The sequence below is a fragment of the Budorcas taxicolor genome, chromosome 5 (assembly GCF_023091745.1).
Source record: "Budorcas taxicolor isolate Tak-1 chromosome 5, Takin1.1, whole genome shotgun sequence".
Taxonomy (NCBI): Eukaryota; Metazoa; Chordata; class Mammalia; order Artiodactyla; family Bovidae; genus Budorcas; species Budorcas taxicolor.
Window position 1 is genome coordinate 74,518,904 of NC_068914.1, and position 20,221 is coordinate 74,539,124.

At 38.4% G+C, this 20,221-nt stretch overlaps 1 protein-coding gene across 1 annotated transcript in view; it reads left to right on the forward strand.

Moving 5' to 3' along the window:
- The window catches only part of LIMA1 (LIM domain and actin binding 1), a 57,856-nt gene that overhangs the window by 24,053 nt on the left and 13,582 nt on the right, over positions 1 to 20,221 (forward strand). The window contains exons 4-6 of the mRNA XM_052640130.1: positions 12,127 to 12,211; positions 12,957 to 13,105; positions 15,887 to 15,994. Of these exons, the coding sequence (XP_052496090.1) occupies positions 12,127 to 12,211; positions 12,957 to 13,105; positions 15,887 to 15,994 (342 nt within the window). The remainder of the gene's footprint in view (positions 1 to 12,126; positions 12,212 to 12,956; positions 13,106 to 15,886; positions 15,995 to 20,221) is intronic.

Consider the following 20,221-nt stretch of genomic DNA (forward strand, 5'->3'; position numbering starts at 1 on the left):
TTCCTCAGTTATGTTTGATGCGATTTAGCCATCCCTTCTTATATCTTGCAGTGCCTGTCTCTTTTCTCCTTAGGAAAGTTCTTTAGTGTTCGGCGATCATCAGTTGAGGGTGTAGAAAGAATTTTTAAAGGTTTGCAAAACTAGAACCCTTTTCTCTGCATGAGTTTTAACTCTATTTTAACATAAACCAGTTGGCAAGAGATGTAACCACAAAGCAGTTTTATGACTTTTCTTAAAGTCTCTTCCCTCTCAATTTTGAGTCCTCTAGGCCTGCCAACTCCCCTTTTCTCCTTTATGGTCTTAATTTAAAAAAAAAATTTTTTTTTAACTTAAATGGGAAAAAGAATTTTAAATGGAAGGAAAAAATGTCAGAAATCCTAAATAGAGAGGAAGGGGCTTTGTTGTGTGTCAAAGCACCATTGTAAGGCCTCTCCTCTCAGACCCTGTTAGGGGCAGGACGGCTGATGTCATGGCAGCACAATGTAGATTCAGTGCAGAAGGCTAGTACATGTCAAAACTGGCCTGAGGTTGGAAATGACTGGGACTGCAGCAAACAAGATGCTGATTATGTGTAAAGATCTGGTAAGAGACTTTTTTCTCATAAATGTCTGGTGAAGATGGGTTAGAACAAGCCTATCTTTTTGTGGCTGGTCAGAGTGGAGAAAAAAAAATTCTCATATAAAGGAAGATCCTACTAGATCCGGCTGGCATTCAGCCTGATTGCTATTGGGTCTAAGAAGATGGAGGGGTTCTAAGACTGACCAGGCCTTTTGAGGGGGAGCTTTTTAAACTTCCTGATTAAATAGTCATTTGTCCTTTAATGAACTGCATAGGGAGTATAAAACACAACTGCCATTGTTTTTGTTTTCTATTTTTTGGCCACACTCAAGTGGGTTATGGGATCTTAGTTCTCTGACTCGGATTGAACCTGTGCCCTCTACAGTGAAAGTGCAGTGTCTTAACCACTGGACCACCAGGGACGTCCCTGTGCTTGGTTTTATACCTGCTTCTAAATAAGCATCATTACCCATGTTAGCAACAGCCTAGATTACTTAAAAATATTTGTCTAATATTTCAATAAAACTGGTAAAAAAAGAAGTTTTGTCTACTTTAGATTATGGAATGATTAATCAGTTTGAAACTAGGTTATGGTTATTGCTAACATAACTTCAGCTTTAGTATGGACAAGGCTTTAATCAGGAAGTCACATAATTGGATCTTTGGAAGAAAGCTCTGAGAAATATGGTAGACACACTAAGCAATCTTTTCAGGAGCGAGAGTGAGGAAGTAAGAATGATTACCTTAGAGCTAAAAAATTAGTACTTCTCTGAGACAAGTGAATATATTAGGTACAAATCATGTGAATCTTTGTCTCCATAACTGAATTTAGAGAACTGGACTGAATCTCAGCTAACTAGTTGAGCAGGGTCAGGGAGCACATAGATAATGGAAATACATGATCCAAATCTCTTTATCTCCTAAATCTTTTTTATCAGAGTTATTTACAGGAGGCCAAGTTAATTGCCTGAGTTCCTTAGTCTCTCTTAGTCTCTCTTGCTCCCTTTTATCTGAGATGGTTCTTGCCCGCTTTTCTGCCTGATCTCTCCTCTGCAGTCCTTTTTATTTCTCTGTCCCTTGTGTAGTCTTCTCTCTTTCCAGGACTCCAAAAGATGGATTCCAAAACTAGATTCTCATCTTGAACTCTTCACCCAAGCTTTAGCTCCAATTTTGTGGTTGCCTGCCAGATTGCACACCTCTTTGTGAGTAAAACTAAAGCACTCAGTTTCAAGAAAACTAAAGAAGAATCCATTATCTTCCTCTCTTAGTGTATCACCATTCACCACATTTCCTGTTCTATAAAGTTTGGGATCAGTTCTTTTTGCCTGCCTCTTCTCGGTCAGTCACTTACTAAGCCATCTAAATGAGTCTGCACATCTCTCAATATGGGCCACTCTCTCCAAGAGGTCCCACATCTAGTTCTATGGTTTAGCCTTATTATATCTTGACTTGTGGTATTGCTACAACCTTGCCTATTGGCCTCTCATTTTTTTCTTTCCTTTCATCCTCCACACTGTTGCTATTTATTTTTCTAAGCATAGTTGTAAATTATGCTATTCCCTTGATCAGTAACTCTTGATGTCTCAAAATAAATCCATATTTAATATTTGGGTCTTCCACAGTCTGATCTAAACCCACCTTTCCAATCTCCTAGCTAAGCTCAGATGGTAAAGAACCTGCCTACAATGCAGGAGACCCAGGTTCGATCCCTGGATCAGGAAGATCTGCTGGAGAAGGGAATGGCAATCCACTTCGGTATGCTTGCCTGGAGAATTCCATGGACAGAGGAGCCTGGCAGGCATAGAGTCCACGGGATTGTAAAGAGTCAGACACAACTGAGCGACTAACACACACACATACAGCTAATCTAATACTCAAACCCTGGATTAGTCCTCATTTTAAACTAGTTATGTCTTTCCCTTGACTTCTACCTTTTGAAATCTTACTCATCAGGTCTATTAATACTAGGAGAACTTACCTCAGTTTTTTCCCATATGAAATTACCTTCACCCTCCTGACTATCCTGTAGAATTTCTTACTTCTCTTTGGCCACTTTTATCATGCTTCTTTAATAGTCTGTGTGAATTTGTGTACTTCCCAGTCTATATAATTCTTTCAAAGTAATGTTTCCTTTATCTCCCAGTGGTCAACCCAATGCTTGACTCTTAGGGTTTATTTAATAAAAAGGAGAAAAGAAGCTTAGATCTCAACTTATAAATAATGACAACTGATCACTTTTCCTCTACTTTTAGTGAATAGATAGGTTATTTAAGTCAGGTGGTTTAGTTGAACATGATAGTTCTAATTCCTACTGCAAATGAGCAGTGGATGGATTAGTGTAACCTATCAGTATGAGGAAAGAGAAGCCCTCCCTAGCGGCACACACTGAGTGTGGCTTCACATCCCTAACTGCACGTGTATGTGGATCTGGGTTTTAGGTAGCCTTTTATGAAAAAGCTGATCAAGCAGTTATTCAGTTATCATCATGTTGACATTTGAATTCATAATCTTCAAAGGTCATGATGCAGTTATTCATATGACCAGACAGTGTAAGGAGCATGTGACAGGCTCATTAAGTCTCACTTATTTCTATTTGGTTCCTAACGTATTTGTTTCACACAAATCTTTGGATAGGAGAATAAAGACCAAATAATTGGAAGGTATATTTCTACCCTCATAACCTAATTAAAATCCTATCTTTTGCTTGGGTCAAGGTTAAACCAATTCATTGTGATGCAAGAAAATAAAGCTTGAATATGGACATCTCTTGATTCTTCTACACAAATTCTGACTACTGCTTCTTCCTTGCAGTGTTTCCCTCTTCTAGGAGAGGAGTTAGGTAAAGAAAAGAGAAGAAAATAGAATGCCTCCTCACCAAAAATCTCTGTTTTCTAGGACACACAAACACACTCATGCATTCGCTCTTTGGGGGCTAACCAAGGATAGGAGGTAGTAATGAGAAAATAATGGTGGAGAAATCCCTGGTGGTCCAGTGGTTAAGAGTCCATGCTTCCACTGCAGGGGGCCAGGGTTCGATCCCTGGTTGGAGACCCCACATGCTCCACAGCCCCCCACCCCCCAAAAAAAAGAGAGAGAGAAAGTGATAATAAGTAAAATTAAAATCATTAGGGCAAAAATTGTTCTCTTTATCCTTTTTCCCTGTTATTCATGGTATACTTTAATGCTTTCAGTTAATTAATTGTATTGTTTTATACTACAAAGACAAAACAACTACAATAGAAATATCTCAATTAAAACAGAAGTTTCCCATGTCCCATCAACCTTGTCACTTCTCTGCTGTTTCTCTCCTTAGACTCCTAAACTCTTCAACTTCCCTTATAATTTCTGCCCTTCTAATCACCAGGATCAGAAGGGCACGGCATCAAAATGCCATGTGTATGGCATTTTGTGTATGGCTGGCATCAAAATGCCAACAAAAGTTGTACTTTTTAATGTAAGAGTAAAACCATCTTTCTTCAAACAGTCCAACATTTTTGTGGTTTCTCTTCTTCTAAGTTCCTGGAAGTGACACTTGTGTTTTGTTTAGTTTTACGTAACACTAGTGCATAGCAGTGTTTATGTGTTGATGTAGTGGAGTGAACCCTTTAGAAAAGAAGACATCCAAACTCAAGTCTGATCTGTTCATCAGCTATTTATCCAGAGCCAACTGATCTGTAAACTACATCAGAGAAACAATTTATATTTGCTTTCTCAAAGAATGGGTAGTTGTCCATAGGGAATCCCTGCATTTTTGTAAAAACTATCCATAATGTTTTATTTTCTCCTCTCTGGGCTAATAATTGCATGTGTTCCCTTATCTACTTGTTGCTATCTTAATAAAGTTTTTCTTCTGCTTGGTTTAGTGGCTTAAGTAAATTATACAATTCTAAGGATGTTCATAATTGGTATTAATTGAATATCGGTAAGTCATAATCTTAAAATGGGTTTAGGGAGGAAAGGGATTTTAATAGCTAACTCAATATCACTGTGGGGTCTAATATAGTCACCCTAGAGTAGGGGAATATATCTTTTGCTTATCGGCAATACATTGCTAGTGTTTTGAATGTAGGTAACTGGTTTTGTTAAATAAATACAAGGATTATCTTTGTTTTTCTATAATACTGTCTTTCTCATATATCCTATTAAAACTGATTTTTGTTTTTGCTAATTTGTTGTATTCATCTACAGTTTTATAGCTATGTAGTTTTGAGATGTGATTTTGCTCTCAATGTTATTTTTCTCCCCTCTATATTGTTTCTTTAATATAACATTTTTTTTAATTGAAAGAATACAAGTACAACATAAGCTACAGGTGTACAATATAGTGATTCACAAGTTTTAAAAGTTATACTCCATTTATGCATGCTAAGTTGCTTCAGTCATGTCTGACTCTTTGCGACCCAATGGACTGTAGCCTGCCAGGCTCCTCTGTCCATGGGATTCTCCAGGCAAGAATACTGGAGTGGGTTGCCATGCCCTTCTCCATCTTCCCGACCCAGGGATCAAACCTGTGTCTCTTATATCTCCTACACTGGCAAGTGGCTTCTTTACCACCACCGCCACCTGGGAAGCCAATACTGCATCTTTAGTTATTATAAAATATTGGCTATATTCCCTGTGTGGTACAATATATCCGTGTATATTATTTTATATCTAATAGTTTGTACCTTTTACTCCCCTAGTCCTATATTACTCCTTCCCCCTTCCTCTCCTCACTAGTAACTACTAGTTTGCTCTCTATATCTGTGTCTGCTTCTTTTTTTTGTTATATTCACTAGTTTGTTATATTTTTTAGACTCTACATATAAGTAATATCATGCAGTATTTATTCTCCATCCCATGTGTTTCACTTAGCATAATACCTTCAAGTCCATCCATGTTTATGCAAATGGAAAAATTTTGTGGCTGAGTAGTATTCCATTGTGTATATATACCATATCATTTTTATCCCTTCATCCATTCAATTTAAGTTCTTAGTGTTATTTTGATTGACCTCTCTATCGGGCTTTCCCAAGTGGCACTAATGGTAAAGAACCTGCCTGCCACTTCAGGAGATGTAAGAGATGCAGGTTTGATCACTGGGTCTGGAAGATCTTTGGAGGTGGGTCTGCCAACCCACTGCAGTATCCTTGCCTGGAGAATCCCAGAGACAGAGGAATCTGGCAGGCTACAGTCCATAGGGTCGCACAGAGTCAGACAGGACTGAAGCAGCTTAGCATGCATAGCAGTATATTTCTTTCTGTTTTTTAGAAGTATATTTCTTGTAAAGACCTCCTACTAAGCACAAATTAAATTTTATTTATCCTTAATTAGTACCTCTGAATAAATCTTTGGTCTTTTGTGGTAAGATAGTGACAGATTCAGGTGTAGAGGTGCCAGCCAGGGAATCCTGACCTGTTTGTTATGCTAAGTGGCTGTCCTTGATGTGTCAGTTAGAGACCAGTCATCTCTTTTCTGCTTACTTTCATGCCAGTTAACTACATACTGGTTTCTATTCAGTTCCATTAAAATAAAACTTGTTGAAAAGAAGTATCAGAGGACTGGAACATTCTCTAAGCAATATTGGCTATAGTAGAGTTTGGAGGGGCCAGAAAGACACCATTTGCCCCCCAAAATCACCTTTTCTTTATACAGCTGGACTCACTTTTGGATAAAGCAACACAGGTGTGTATCCAGATGAATTGATTAATCATTTCCTCTAGCCTTCTAATTCATTGATGAGTTACAATGAGTGAGCAATCCCTGTCAAGATCGTTGACATAAATCCTAGAACTATTGATATAAGTGATTGTAAAAGGTTATTTAATTCAGCTCATTGTTCTCAGGCAGTTAGGGTATTAAAATCCCTGTTTTACAGATGGAAACAGCTTACATGAGAGAAATTAACTGATTTTTTTTTTAATGACCCAATATCATGTAGCTACTTAATGTCAGAACAAGAACTGAAATAGTGTAGTACCACCACTTCTGCCATAAACACTGTCTTCATGGATGTTATAGTAGCTATTTATGGGATAAAAACATCTGGCCTTACATATTTTTGAAATTCAATGAAACCAGGAAAAAATTAAAACATATTAATGGCTGTCTTATCAAAGACTTCAACTCATATCTGTCTTCTTTTTCCATTAAAATTTTTTTCTGTATTTATTTATTCTTTCTGGCTGCCCTGGGTCTCCTTTGCTGCGCGGGGACTTTGTCTAGTTGCGGCGAGCAAGGTCTACTCTTTGTGCTGTGCGCGCTTCTCATTGCAGGGGCTCCTCTTGCTGCAGAGCATGGCTCTAGGCACACCAGCTTAGTAGTTGTGGCACGTGGGCTCTCTTGCTCCACTGCATGTGGAATCTTCCTGGACCAGGACTGGAACTTGTGTCCCCTGCATTGTCAGGTGAATTCTTAACCACTGGACCACCAAGGGAAGTCCCTCTTTTTACCTTTTATAGTCTTTTTACTGAATAAAAGACATCAGGGCAATGAAGAGAAGTACATTGGAATGTAAGAGATCTGTACTAAAACTCTTGACTTAGAAGGCTGTGGGTTTGGTAGGTTTGTTTTTCTTATATAAGTCAGTCATATGAGCAATCATACACAGGGTAAACCAGAAAAAGTCAAATATCTTGGAAGAAAGAGTAACCTTTGCCAATTGTGCACACAGTTGTGCACAGTGATATCTTTATCGTTGCATAACTAGATTTCACATCGTTTTAGGTACCGTGTACTCTGTTTTGTGTTCTTTACCTTTGGTTTGGTCCTTTTTATACACACCTTCCTTTGTACCTTCCTAGTTTGTGTAGTTATCCTTTTACAGCAATAGGTTATTTCATTATACATTTTAATCATTCCCCAGTAATTAGATTCTTTTCCAGCCTGATTAAAAAGCTCTAAACATCTTCGCAGAAACATTTTATTTTTAGTTGGTAGGGGAGCCATATTACTGAATGGTGTTACCAAGGTCAAAAGACATAATTCATTGAACATTCTTCTTGCATATTTTTAGCTTATTATCAAAGATTATATTATTTAACAGTGCTAACACAATCTAAGGACATAGTCAATTCCTCACCAGTTCCTCATCAGCATTTGGTTTTATCATTCTTATCTATTTATGGTAATTTAATAAATATGAAGTATTATCTCTCCTTCCTTTTCTTTATTTTTAATTATAAGAGAAACACATAATTTTTGTAGAACACTTAGAAATACAAAATATGGGAGTTCCCTGGTGGTCTAGGGGCTAGCATTTGAGGCTTTCACTGCTATGGCCCATGTTCACTCTAGTTGGAAACTAGAACCCACAAGCTTCATGGCATGGCCAAAAAAAACCCTTATATATATATAAATGAATATATATAAATATATATATATGTATAGAAATCCCTCTGGAGACAAGTGCTTCTTCTATGTGTAGCTTTTACTTAAATGAGCTATTTTTTTTCTACTAGAGCTCTTGAAGAAGGAAATGTTTATCTCTCAGTATTTTGAGAACTTAAGGCCAGGTTTTAATCTACACCCTATAATCTCCATGCATAGTTCCCATTTTATTTGACATTTGGGACCTAACTTACTTTGTTTCTAAAGAAAACTCCAGAGAAAACAAATTCTACAGACTGCTGGCTAAAAGCCCCAGACTCTTATTTTCTTATTGGTAAATGTGGATGCGTTTGGTTTATAGATTCAAAGAAAATATTTAAGGGGTGATCACACTAATGAGAGTTACTGCAGTCACCTGACAGGAAGGAGGACTTGTAGGGTGGGGTAAGGCCAAGACTGAGGAAATTCCAGAAAGTCTTAAAGTGTTTTACCTTTTCTCTCTTCTCTTAACAGAGTATGACAGTTAAGGCTCCTTCAGGCAGCAGCAGGCCTGTGAATAAAAGAGTGAAATGTGATAAAAATGTGTTACAGAAGAGTATTTCACTATCAGAACTCCTGTGTGTGTTCCTTTACTTTCCTTGAGAAATATTGGAGGAAACTCCTCCTTCTTCCTGAACCTCAGATGACCACTTGTAAAGTGAAGATCATAAATTAATAGCAAATGCATTTGAGATCTTGGGGTTTGGATTTTTATTTTTAAGTGTAGTTGATTTGTAATACTGTGTTCATTTCAGATATAGAGATCTTGTCATTCTTTATCTTTGAGTGGTTTGGAGGTGGAAAGATATTGAAAGAAATGCTTAGTGCTTCACCCAGGAGCTCATTAAAAGCCATCTCATCGGACTTCCCTGGTGGTCCAGGGGTTAAGATTCCATGCTTCCAATGCAGGGGGTGCAGTTTTGATCCCTGGTCAGAGAACTAAGATCCCACATGCTGCTTGGGCAAAAAAAAATTTTTTTTAAATTTTAAAAAGCCATCTTATCTCCAAGTTGTATTCCTCCTCAGAACGGATGTCAATATAACTTTGATTTCCAGGGACGTTTTTCTGTTTTTCTCTAATAGCAAATGACTTTGCATATTCACTTTTTTAGTAGTTGAAAGAAAATAATTCAGAGTATTGATATCCTCATGAGGATGAACCATCCTCACTCACTTTCGAGAGTGAGAGGGGAGAAAGGCTCTTACTTTATTTAACCCAAAGATTTAAGTAAAAAGGTAGCAAAGATGGGAGATTTTTTGCATGTAAAACCAAAGAACCTAGCCCAGCATGTATGCTGGTTCTAAATGGTCTTGCTCTCAATAACACTAGTGTCAGAACGTCCCACATGGCTGCAAGAACAGACAGAAGACTGAACTCCTAGCAGGCTGCAACATGTAACACATACTCTTGGAATTGGCTTGAAGTTTACCTTTGACAGAATGTAAATATTTGAAATATCGCTCTAGTGTTAAGAGTGCAAAACCTGTTCCTTTTTATTGTTGTTTTTTTAAAAGTATATTTCCAAGCTCTCTCCCTATTTGAGCTCTGAAAATTTTAGTTTTTATAATGATCATCTTACAGTGCAGCAGCCTGTGGAATAAATCTTTGGAATTTCCTTTACCGTAACTCTCTGCAAATGAAAAATGTTTTAAAAACAAAAAGATGTGGATGAAGGGTATTCTGCCAAACTTATCTTTTCACTTTGGCTGATGACCTTCATTTCCAAATGGTGGGCTGCTCCCAGAACAAGAATGTTTGCATCATAGGAGTCATGTGGACGTGACTGATGGTGCTGCTGACCTGAGTACGATGTGGCAAGGTTAGAGTTGCTATTGCTTTTTTTAAAAAAATAGATTCAACAAATAATGTACATGGCAAAGCTGACTGGAGATGAAGTACATTAAATGTATGTTAAATTTGCAAGAAACAATATTCTTTTTCTAAAATAATGAATTAATTTTATTTTTGGCTGCACTGGGTCCTTGTTGCTGCCCATGGCTTTCTTTAGTTCCAGCAAGCGGACGCTACTCTTCCTTGCCACATGCTGGTTTCTCTTGTTGCAGAGCACTGGTTCTAGGCATATGAGTTCAGTCATTGTGGTTCGCGAGGCTTAGTTGTTTCATGGTATGTGGGATCTTCTCAGACCAGGAATCGAACCCATGTCCCCTGCATTGGTAGGCGGATTCTTAACCACTGGACCCCTATGGAAGTCCCAAGAAGAGATAGTCTTGGTAGGACATAAGCAAACCAAATCCTTGGCTCTGATTTCTGACATGGCATATTTCCTATCTCCAAGGGGAGCTGCAGCTGCTGCTAAGTCGCTTCAGTTGTGTCTGACTCTGTGCAACCCCATAGACGGCAGCCCACCAGGCTCCCTGGTCCCTGGGATTCTCCAGGCAAGAACACTGGAGTGGGTTGCCATTTCCTTCTCCAATGCATGAAAGTGAAAAGTGAAAGCAAAGTCACTCAGTCGTGCCCGACTCTTAGCGACCCCATGGACTGCAGCCCACCAGGCTCCTCCGTCCATGGGATTCTCCAGGCAAGAGTACTGAGTGGGGTGCCATTGCCTTCTCCACCAAGGGGGAGCAGGGGGACTTAAAAAAGGGATAGTCTACTGTCTTAACCTGTATTGTTGTTTGATTAGCCCATTGAACTTAAAGGTTTAATAATTATTTACTAACGTTGAATTCAGAAGGATGCTAAATGTTTTACTCTTGTCTCCTGTCATATTGGATTTCAGACATCTTTCCCACATCAAATTATCTGGAAATAAATTGAGATTTCAGTGATAGGAATCTGCTTGAAGGCTCTCATTGCAAGCTGAATAAACATAACATACTCTCTGTGTATTATGTTTAGGAACATCCTTTGACAGTCAGGCTTTCTTTTGAGTTACTTTTCCAGCCTTAAAAGTATAATTTGGAATTTTCTTTATAGACCTACCCTAAGTATGAGAGATATAAATGTAGTAATTTATGGGACTCATAGGAATACTTTATTTTTAAAAAGATCTGTACCTTTCACTTTTCTATTTAAAAAATAAAATCTTGTCTGTGCCCTCAATAAGCTTCCAGTCCAGTATAGGAATGCACAACAATTTGATAAGCATTGTGATGGGAGTGTGACCATGTCCTTGAGAAGAGGAAGGGCTACTTAGATTTATGGAGGAGAGGTATCAGATCAGAGGGAATTTGCTCAGCTCAGGGGTTACCAACCTCTGGGCTGTGGACCTATCAGATCAGTGGCAACAGTAGATTAGAAATAAGGTACACAATAAATGTAATGTGCTTGAATCATCCTGAAACCATCTCCCCCAACCCCTAGTCCATGGAAAAATTGTCTTCCATGAAATCAGTCCCTGGTGCCAAAAAGACTGGGGACCACTGGCTTAGCTTACACGGAGTCTTGAAGGAACAGGCATTGCTGGACAATGGAAGGATAAGCATAATCCTGGTGGAGAGAACTCATTTACCATATCAGGGACCTCCCAGCAATTTGCTTTTCCTGGAGAGTAAAGGGTGAGGAAGAGAATACCCAGAGGGTAAGAAGGGATCAGATCTAGAACTGATCTTCTCTGACAAACTAAGCACTTTGGATTTAATTCACAGAGTAATTAGGAATCCTTAAAGAATTTTGAATAAGAGAATAACATAGATTTATGTTTGGGGATAATTATTTTGTTTTACTTGGGATAATGGCAGCATCATAGATACTTCATTGGAAGGCAGAGGAACCAGTTAGAAAGGTCACACAGTAGTCCAGGGAAAAAAGGATGAAGACATGAACCAGTCAACAAGAACAGGGATAAACTGGGATAGAGAAAGCCAACCACAAGATACTGCCATCAGGACTTGACAGTTTGGAGAGATATGTCATTTTCATCTGAGACATGAGGATTCCATTCCAATGACTGTTAAATTCTGAGGCTTTCTGGTTAAGGTGGTTAAGCAGGAATCTTTTGCAGAATGCATTACCTATATAGAGTTACTTATTTTCCCCTGGGCACCTGTGAATATGTGGTGCTTGATATTTATAACACTAAAAACACATTCTGTGGTATATAAAAACTAATATAAAATCCAATCTCTTCTGTATTTTACTTCTAAAGGAGATTTGCAGGCCTCCATTTTGAGCATTGCATCAAGATTTCCCATCCTCAAAAAAAAAAAAATTCCCATCCTTGCTGCAAAACTTATTGGTGGTTTTTATTTTTCAAAAAGATTCCTCGGGGCCAAAACCGAAGTGCAGGTGGAAGGAAGATGTCTGAAAATAGCTATTCTCTGGATGACTTGGAAATAAGCCCAGGTAAGCAGAGAGTTCCACGTGTGGAAAGTTTTCTAGGAAGTACTCATTAGTAGCAATACCCTTTGACCTCAAAGCTGATGCTTTTAAAGGAAGAGTGATACGAATTAAAAGGAAGGCTGTTAAATGCAAGTCATTCCCAAATCTGATTGCTCTCTCCAAATAGCTTCTCTGTGTTTTTGATTCATCTTTGTCAGTGGTAACCTGTGTTAACCAGAGGGTCCTGTTGCAGGATTGTAAGGGAAACATCATTACCAACAGTTTTGGCTCCGTGGTTGTCTAGGACTTGAGGGCTTCCATGGATGGTCATTATCCCCTGTCAAGATTTCTGATTATCCTTTATTGCTGATACTAACAACACCTTGAGAGAGGAATTATTATGTTCTGAAGGGGGCATATACAGGCACTTCACAAAAGAAAAAATAAAATCAATTAATATAGGAAAACCATCAACCTCCTAGGAATCAAAGAAATACAAAGTAAAATGACATTGTGATCTAACTTTTTCACATGTTAAATAAAGCCAAAATTTAAAAATATGTAACGCTCAATAATGGTAAGCAGTCTCCTCTTAATGTTGGCACCAAGTGAGTGAGTGTTGCCTTGTAAACAACAGTTATAATCCTGATTTCCTTCTTTGTATTCTTAATAGAGTAGGTTGATTCTACAATAGCCTAAAATTTAGAATCTTGAAATCATTCAAATCACCTTTATCTTCTATTAAAGCATATTGTTTGCATGCTTGCAGGTCAGCTGTCATCTTCAGCACTCAACTCGGAGAAAAAAGAGAGTAGGCGAAATCTAGAATTCCCACGCCTGTCAGAAACCTCCATAAAGGATCGAATGGCCAAGTACCAGGCAGCTGTGTCCAAGCAAAGCAGTTCTGCGAGCTATACAGTATGTGTTCGGCATGATTCTCACTCATCTAGCAAATGGTCACGACCATGGGAACTAGAAATGTCTCCCACACCCTGACCTGTGAGCCCTGGCTCCTTCCTGGGGTCCAGCCATTCTCTCTTCACATAAATCCTACCCTAGCTTCATTTGTAATCCTCACCATGTTCTAATTCTGACTTTGTTTTCCTAGGCCTTATCCCACCCACCTTTTCTTTGGTGATGTTACCATCAGTAATACCACTGAGAATTTTCCTGTCTCTTCTTAATCTTGTTGTTAAAGAAGTAGTGTTTGGGGAATTCCCTAGCAGTTAAGTGGTCAGACTCAGTGCTTTCACTGCCAAGGACCCAGGTTCAATCCCTGGTCCAGGAACTAAGATCCTACAAGCTGCATAGTAGCCAAAAAAAAAAAAAAAAAGTACTATTTCATTAGTTTTAATATAAACACTTATTTTTGTCTTTGAGAGAAGAAAGGGAGAACACTGGAGAGAAATATTGAATATATTCAATATTAATGTGGGATGGGACAGCTTTCTGCAGTTTTTATTCATATATAATTCACCTGACATAAAAATCACCATTTTAAAATATGCAATTCAGTGACTTTTAATATATTCCCAAGGTTGTGCAATCATCACCACTGTCTAACTCTAAAACTTCTCCATCACCACCAAAAGAAACCCATCCTTGTTCAGTGACTCCCAATTCTGCACTTTCCTTATCCCCTAGCAACCCCTAATCCACTGTCTGTTTTTATGGATTTTCTTGTTCTGGACCTTTCACGTAAATGAAATCCAAGATATGATCTACTTAATATTTAATTCCTAGGATGTAATACTTTTCTAAAGAAATAGAATAGTGGATAAGAAAAAGAGGGAGAAATGATAGGAGGGTGAGGTACTCTGTAAGCACAAAAACGTGGTGTTCTAATACAACGGAGGATCTTTCCATGTTACACTTTCCTAGGTTTAACTGGCAGGAGGACACAACAGAACCGCTTATGTGAAGTTACCTTTTAAATGCCATTTATTCATAAGTACACACTCATATATACACATGTACACATACATTTGTTCTTTTAAACATCTCTTCCTTTTTAGATTTCAAATGACAAATTATGAATCTCTTGATTATTTTACAATAAAATTTGAAGAATAGTATTAGCTTTTATTTGTTCCCAAGCAGACTGAACCAGTGTCTGTTAGAAATTACATTGTGTATTCTCGGAATTGACCCTTCTTTCCCCCACAGGATGAAGTATATGCCTTTTCCAGTAGTATTTATTGGTAGACCAAGCCTCTGGGCAGTGAATAATCTCATCTTGATTTTTCACTATAGTTTTAAGAAGAGATAATGTGTGTAAATAAGTAGTGAAGTAGACCATCACAGGCTTGTTATTCATTGGGAGTGTGAAAAAATAAGCAAATGTAGACTTCTATTCAAAGGCAGGTCAGGAAATACAGCAAACATGATGTGTGGAGCTTAATTCCCTCTTGTTGCAGGATTTTGCTGCTTCTCAGTGACCTCCTGCTATAAACATTCCGACCAGGTGACTCTCTAAGTGGAAAAACCTGTTTGGTAACTGTTTTTTCAACTCCTAATGAGAGTTTCTACATTGCGGTTCTCCTGCTCTGTAAATTTTAAGAGTTGAAAAGCCTTAAGGAATTCTTGTAAAAAGCATATTTTATCTCATCCCAAAAGAATTTCTCAGGCCGCTACAGGGAGGACCATGGTTGTAGCAAGGCACACACTCTTGATGCTGGGGGGCTGGGCTTTGAGGCAAGATCAGAAATAAGTTTCCAGTTGTTGTACGGTTGGTTCTGCAGTGTTGGCTGCCAGATCTGGGGGCCTTAATCTGGAATTCCACACCTGAGACAGTCACTCCCACGGACACTCCATTCATTGGCCCTGTGGCCATAAATGGATTGTTTTCTCCCTATACCTGAAGAGTCACAAAGAACAAGAAAGGTATTAGATTACTAGTAGGCTAAAGGTAGGAAATATCCATATTCATCTACCTCTATGTTGATTTTGGATCTAGTAGTAAAGTTGATTTTAATATTTTGCCCCAAGTGTTCTTTGCAAGGAAAACAAATATGATTATGCTCACTCCTTCTGACTCACGTCTGCTTTTTTATGTTGAAGCTGTATTATGAGAACTAGAATAAGGTATGTCTTTAGTAGACTGTATGAATTTTATGCAAATAAAACCCCACCAAAATATGTTTTTGAAAGTCTCACAACAAAAGGCTATTTTACGGTATCATTAAGTATAATTTCAATTCTTATATATATGCATCATCCCTGTCTTTCTTTCCAGGCCGGGCATTTATATATATGGTCAGTATCTTTTCTTAATTATTGGCACTTGGCACCTCCTTTCCCCTGCTCCAGAATGGTCTTTTCTGATAAAACTCACCAGCTTTGCATTCCCACAAGCTGTGCTGCTAGAAGAGCGAATCACGGGAATATTGTATGCTGGGCAGCAGGGTGGGAGTGGGGAGGGTTGGTGTGTGTGTCTTTGTTGATGTGTCTATGTTCTAATGAGCATCAGGTTTTAGACTAGTTGTATAAATATTTAACTCTGAGGTGTGTGTGTCCACAAAGCTGCTTTTGTCATTTCACAAGTCAATGGGTTTTGCTTCTGAGAGTTAGGGGGTTGATTTGACTTGAAGCCTTGGAAAAGAATTTCTTTTTTAGCATTCCAAGTTTATTTAATAGATGGCTATGAAGAGAATTGTGAGACTTTTTTTAAAAAATTCACAGACTATTTTTATTTTGTAGAATGAGTTGAGAGCCAGTGGTGGTGAAATCAAAACTCATAAATTGGAACAAAAGGAGAATGTGCCCCCAGGTCCTGAGGTCTGCATCTCCTATCCAGACGGAGAAAAGGTAGGTTGAAAAGCCTGATGTCCAATTGCCAGGGAAGCATGTGTTCTAAATTAGTTGCTTAAAATTAGAAACAACTCTAGGCTGTAGAGTGTCTGGGAATTTGCTAACAGCTGCCAGGACAGATTGTCTTTTTTGCAGGTCACATAATTTTGGTTGGGGAACTGTGCGACTTATAGCTGACCAAATAATGAACCTTCAATGGAAAATTCTTTTGCTCAGCAAATGCTTAAGTGATTTTTTAAAAAACCTGTTTTGAATAGAGATATCATCTTCAAAGTTATTTGTATATTATTAATTTAACACATTTTATGTAAGAAAATGTCATTCTTTCAGTTCAGAGTATTTTGAAAGCTAGGCACTATGCTAAGCACAGGCAATGCTGAACTTAATAACTTGTTCTGCAGTCACTAAGTCGTGTCTGACTCTTTGTGACCCCATGAACTGTAGCATGCCAGTCTTCCCTGCCTTCACCATCTCCTGGAGTTTGCTCAAACTCATGTCCATTGAGTCGGTGATGCCATCCAACCATCTCATCCTCTGTCACCCCCTTCTCCTCTTGCCCTCAGTCTTTCCCAGCATCAGGATCTTTTCCAGTGAGTCAGTTCTTCACATCAGGTAACCAAATTATTTGGAGCTTCAGCTTCAGCATCAGTCCTTCCAATGAATATTCAGGATTGATTTCCTTTAGGATTGACTGGTTTGATCTTGCTGTCCAAGGGACTCTCAAGAGTCTTCTCCAGCACTACAGTTCAAAAGCATCAATTCTTCTGCACTCAGCCTTCTTTATGGTCCAATTCTCACATCCGTACATGACAACTGGAAAAACCATAGCTTTGGCTATATGGACATTTGTCACCAAAGTGATGTCTGCTTTTTAATATGCTGTCTAGGTTTGTCATAGCTTTCCTTCCAAGGAGCAAGCATCTTTTAATTTCATGGCTGCAGTCACTGTCTGCAGTGATTTTGGAGCCCAAGAAAATGAAATCTGACACTGTTTCCACTTTTTCCCCATCTGTTTGCCATGAAGTGATAGGACTGGATGCCATGATCTTTATTTTTTGAATTTTGAGTTTTAAGCCAGCTTTTTCACTCTCCTCTTTCACCTTCATCAAGAGGCTCTTTAGTTCCTCTTCACTTTCTGCCATTAAAGTTGTTAGAGCTCAACAACTAAATGTGAACAAACCATTCCATGTGGAATGGTTTACCTGCAAGGGAGCTAACAGAGTAGGAGGGAGATGCGTAACAAGTTGCTGATCATAAAACAGCAAAACAAGTGTTATGAAAAGGCTATGTGCGGCCGTGGAATCTTGGACTAAGGACACTTACCCTGACTTTCTCAAGAAGGTGATATCTGAGCTAGATCTTGAAGGATGTGTGGAAATAGGCCAAGTGAATAAGGGTAAAGTTCACTATAAAAAACAAGTGTATTCCAGGCAGACACAACAGAGGTTTGGAAACCAGAGAACCCAACCAAGAGCATAAAGTACATATAGGCAATGGCGAGGGACAGATGCAGGGAGACGGTCAGGGCTGGTCTTGAAAATCCCTTAAAAGTATGGGTGTAGTCCTGCAGCAGAGGAAAGCCATGGGAAGATTTCAAGCAAATCAGGTTTTATGCATTTATTGTTAGATGCCTGGCTTAGCTGAAATAAGCAACAAGATAAATGTAAGGTGAAACTGTCATTTTCTCTGACAATCCACTACCCAGTGTCTTTGGTCTTTCATTCAATATGATGATCAAGTGTTAAGTTAGATGAGGAAAAAGAGCTTTCAAATCTATTACATTGATTAATAGGCATATAATCATTGTTTCTGTTACACGTTTTGACACCCTTGAGGCCATTCTACAACAGGTGAAGAGATGATTAAAATGGGTTAAGAGCAATAGTTCTCAAACTTATGTGACTAAAAGTCTTTAAAATAGATGTTTTGACAGCATTGGATAGAGGAGCCGGCTGGCTGTAATCCATGGGGTCACAAAGAGTCAGACATGACTGAGCAACTAACACACACACATTGACAGCATACCAACAGGAACTCATGAGATATACTACATACTTGGACCAAAGTAAGAATACAGAAAAATGGTCTCAGATTAATGGCCACAAAATTTCAGTTAAGGAATTGTTGTTCAGTCGCCAAGTGATAGCGGACTACAACCCCATGGACTGCTGCACACCAGGCTTCTCTGTCACTGTCTCCCAGAATTTGCCCAAGTTCATGTCCATTACACTGGTGATGCCAATAAGCCATCTCATCCTCTGTTACCCTCTTCTGCTTATGCCTTCGATCTTTCCTAGCATCAGGGTCTTTTCCAGTGAGTCGGCTCTTTGCATCAGGTAGCCAAAGTATTGGAACTTCAACTTCAGCATCAGTTCTTCCAATGCGTATTCAGGGTTGATTTCCTTTAAGATTGACTGGTTTGATCTCCTTGCTGTCCAAGGGACTCTCAAGAGTCAGCACCACAGTTCAAAAGCATCAGTTCTTTGGCGCTCTACCTTCTTTATGGACTCAAAGAATAGAACAGGAAAAAATTTAGGAGTTTTTATTTTATAAAATTGAATCACTTTATTTTATAAAACCATATCTCAAATTTATCTTGAAATAATCAGACAAAATACTTTTTGTAATCATAAAATAATCAAATTACAAAACATCCTTACAACAGTGGGCTGACTGTCTCATGTAATGTTTCTAGTGAGTTCTCACATAAGTCTGCCTGGTTTTCCCATTTTTCAAGTGTGAGATTATGTCTTACAAAAAGTTTTCTTATATAGTCTAAAAAAAGACATTTAAGAAATGAAATCCTGCATTGAAATCCTCCCATCTGTTCTTGGAGCATAACTTGAAAAATAATCATCTGGATAATCGTACTTGAGTTGTCCCTATTTCTAATTTCATGTTTCTTTCTTAATTGTCTTCTTGATTTGCAACTGGAACTCTGAGCTGAACTGGAGGATCAGAGCATTTTAATTACAGTCTAAAAGGGCATCAGTGCAACTGAATCACAAGTTGGGGAGTAGGTGGGGAATAGAAGAAATAAAGATAGTACATAGCCTTTAAGCATATATCGTAGGTTCATGAACCTTTGGATGCCTTAAAATTTGTAAAATTTTTCAGAGCCTCAGCTATCCTTTTGGCTGGGGGCCTAGCTTTCGTTAACCAATACCTAAGAGCTATTTGAACTTCGGTTTGTTATAAAAGGACATTAATGCCAGGGTCAAGTTGCCTGAAATAGAGAATTTTGTCAAGGTATTGGTTTTCCCTTTCTCCTTTTGTGAATGAATTTGTACTTTTCTTTAATGAAATGTTTGAGCAAAACCTCACATGCTGTCTCCTGGCTGTTCCTGTAGTGAAGTCATCTAGTTGGGTATGTGCAGTGATGTCATGATTGTCATTAAGCTTACCCTGCAGGTTCAAGGTGTCCAAATTGGAGGTGAGAAAAGGACTTCTTGGGATGGATGCCCCTACTAATTAAGCAAGAATTGAAGAGCTTTTTGTGGCCATGCACTACTTTCAGAAAATTTATTTCATATCATTAAATGAAATAACACCTTTAAAGTAGTCATTCCAATACCTGGAACATCGTAAACATTTCATCAGTGTTAACTATTATTATACTGATTTGTTTTACACCATGTCAGAACTCCTGTAATGAAAAGAGAATAAAGGGGAAAAAACTGACCACGCTGAAATTCACGTGCAGTCAGCTAACAACTTAATCTCCATTGTAAATTTATTCAGTACATTAGACATCCTGATATAAACACTCAGCATCACCCATAAAATCCCTGGCATCTGAATGAAAGAATATTCCATGAAGAGTGCATGTTGGATCATTTGATGACCCTTCATGATTTTGAATGTGGAGCAAGATATACTGAAGGACTAGGGGATAAGAGAACGGAGGAGTGAGCTGGTAGAAAGTTCTTTTATTTACATTTGATGGCAAATGGGAAAAGTAATCACCTACACCTAAGATCTGCCATCTTGTTAAACACTCCCATTTTGAGACTGGAATTAAACAAGGGAAATTAACCTTGAAGATAATACCAAAAGGTGGTTATAGATAAATTTGTTTTATAGCTATCAGAAGGTCTTTTGTACTAGCAAGCTTTTTTCAGCAGAATGTATTTGGTTGGGAAATAAGGAGTTAGGAAAATCAAAGAATAATAGTTCCTGTATGTAAAGACTTTATCTTGCCTTGGAGTGAGTTACAGTTATAGG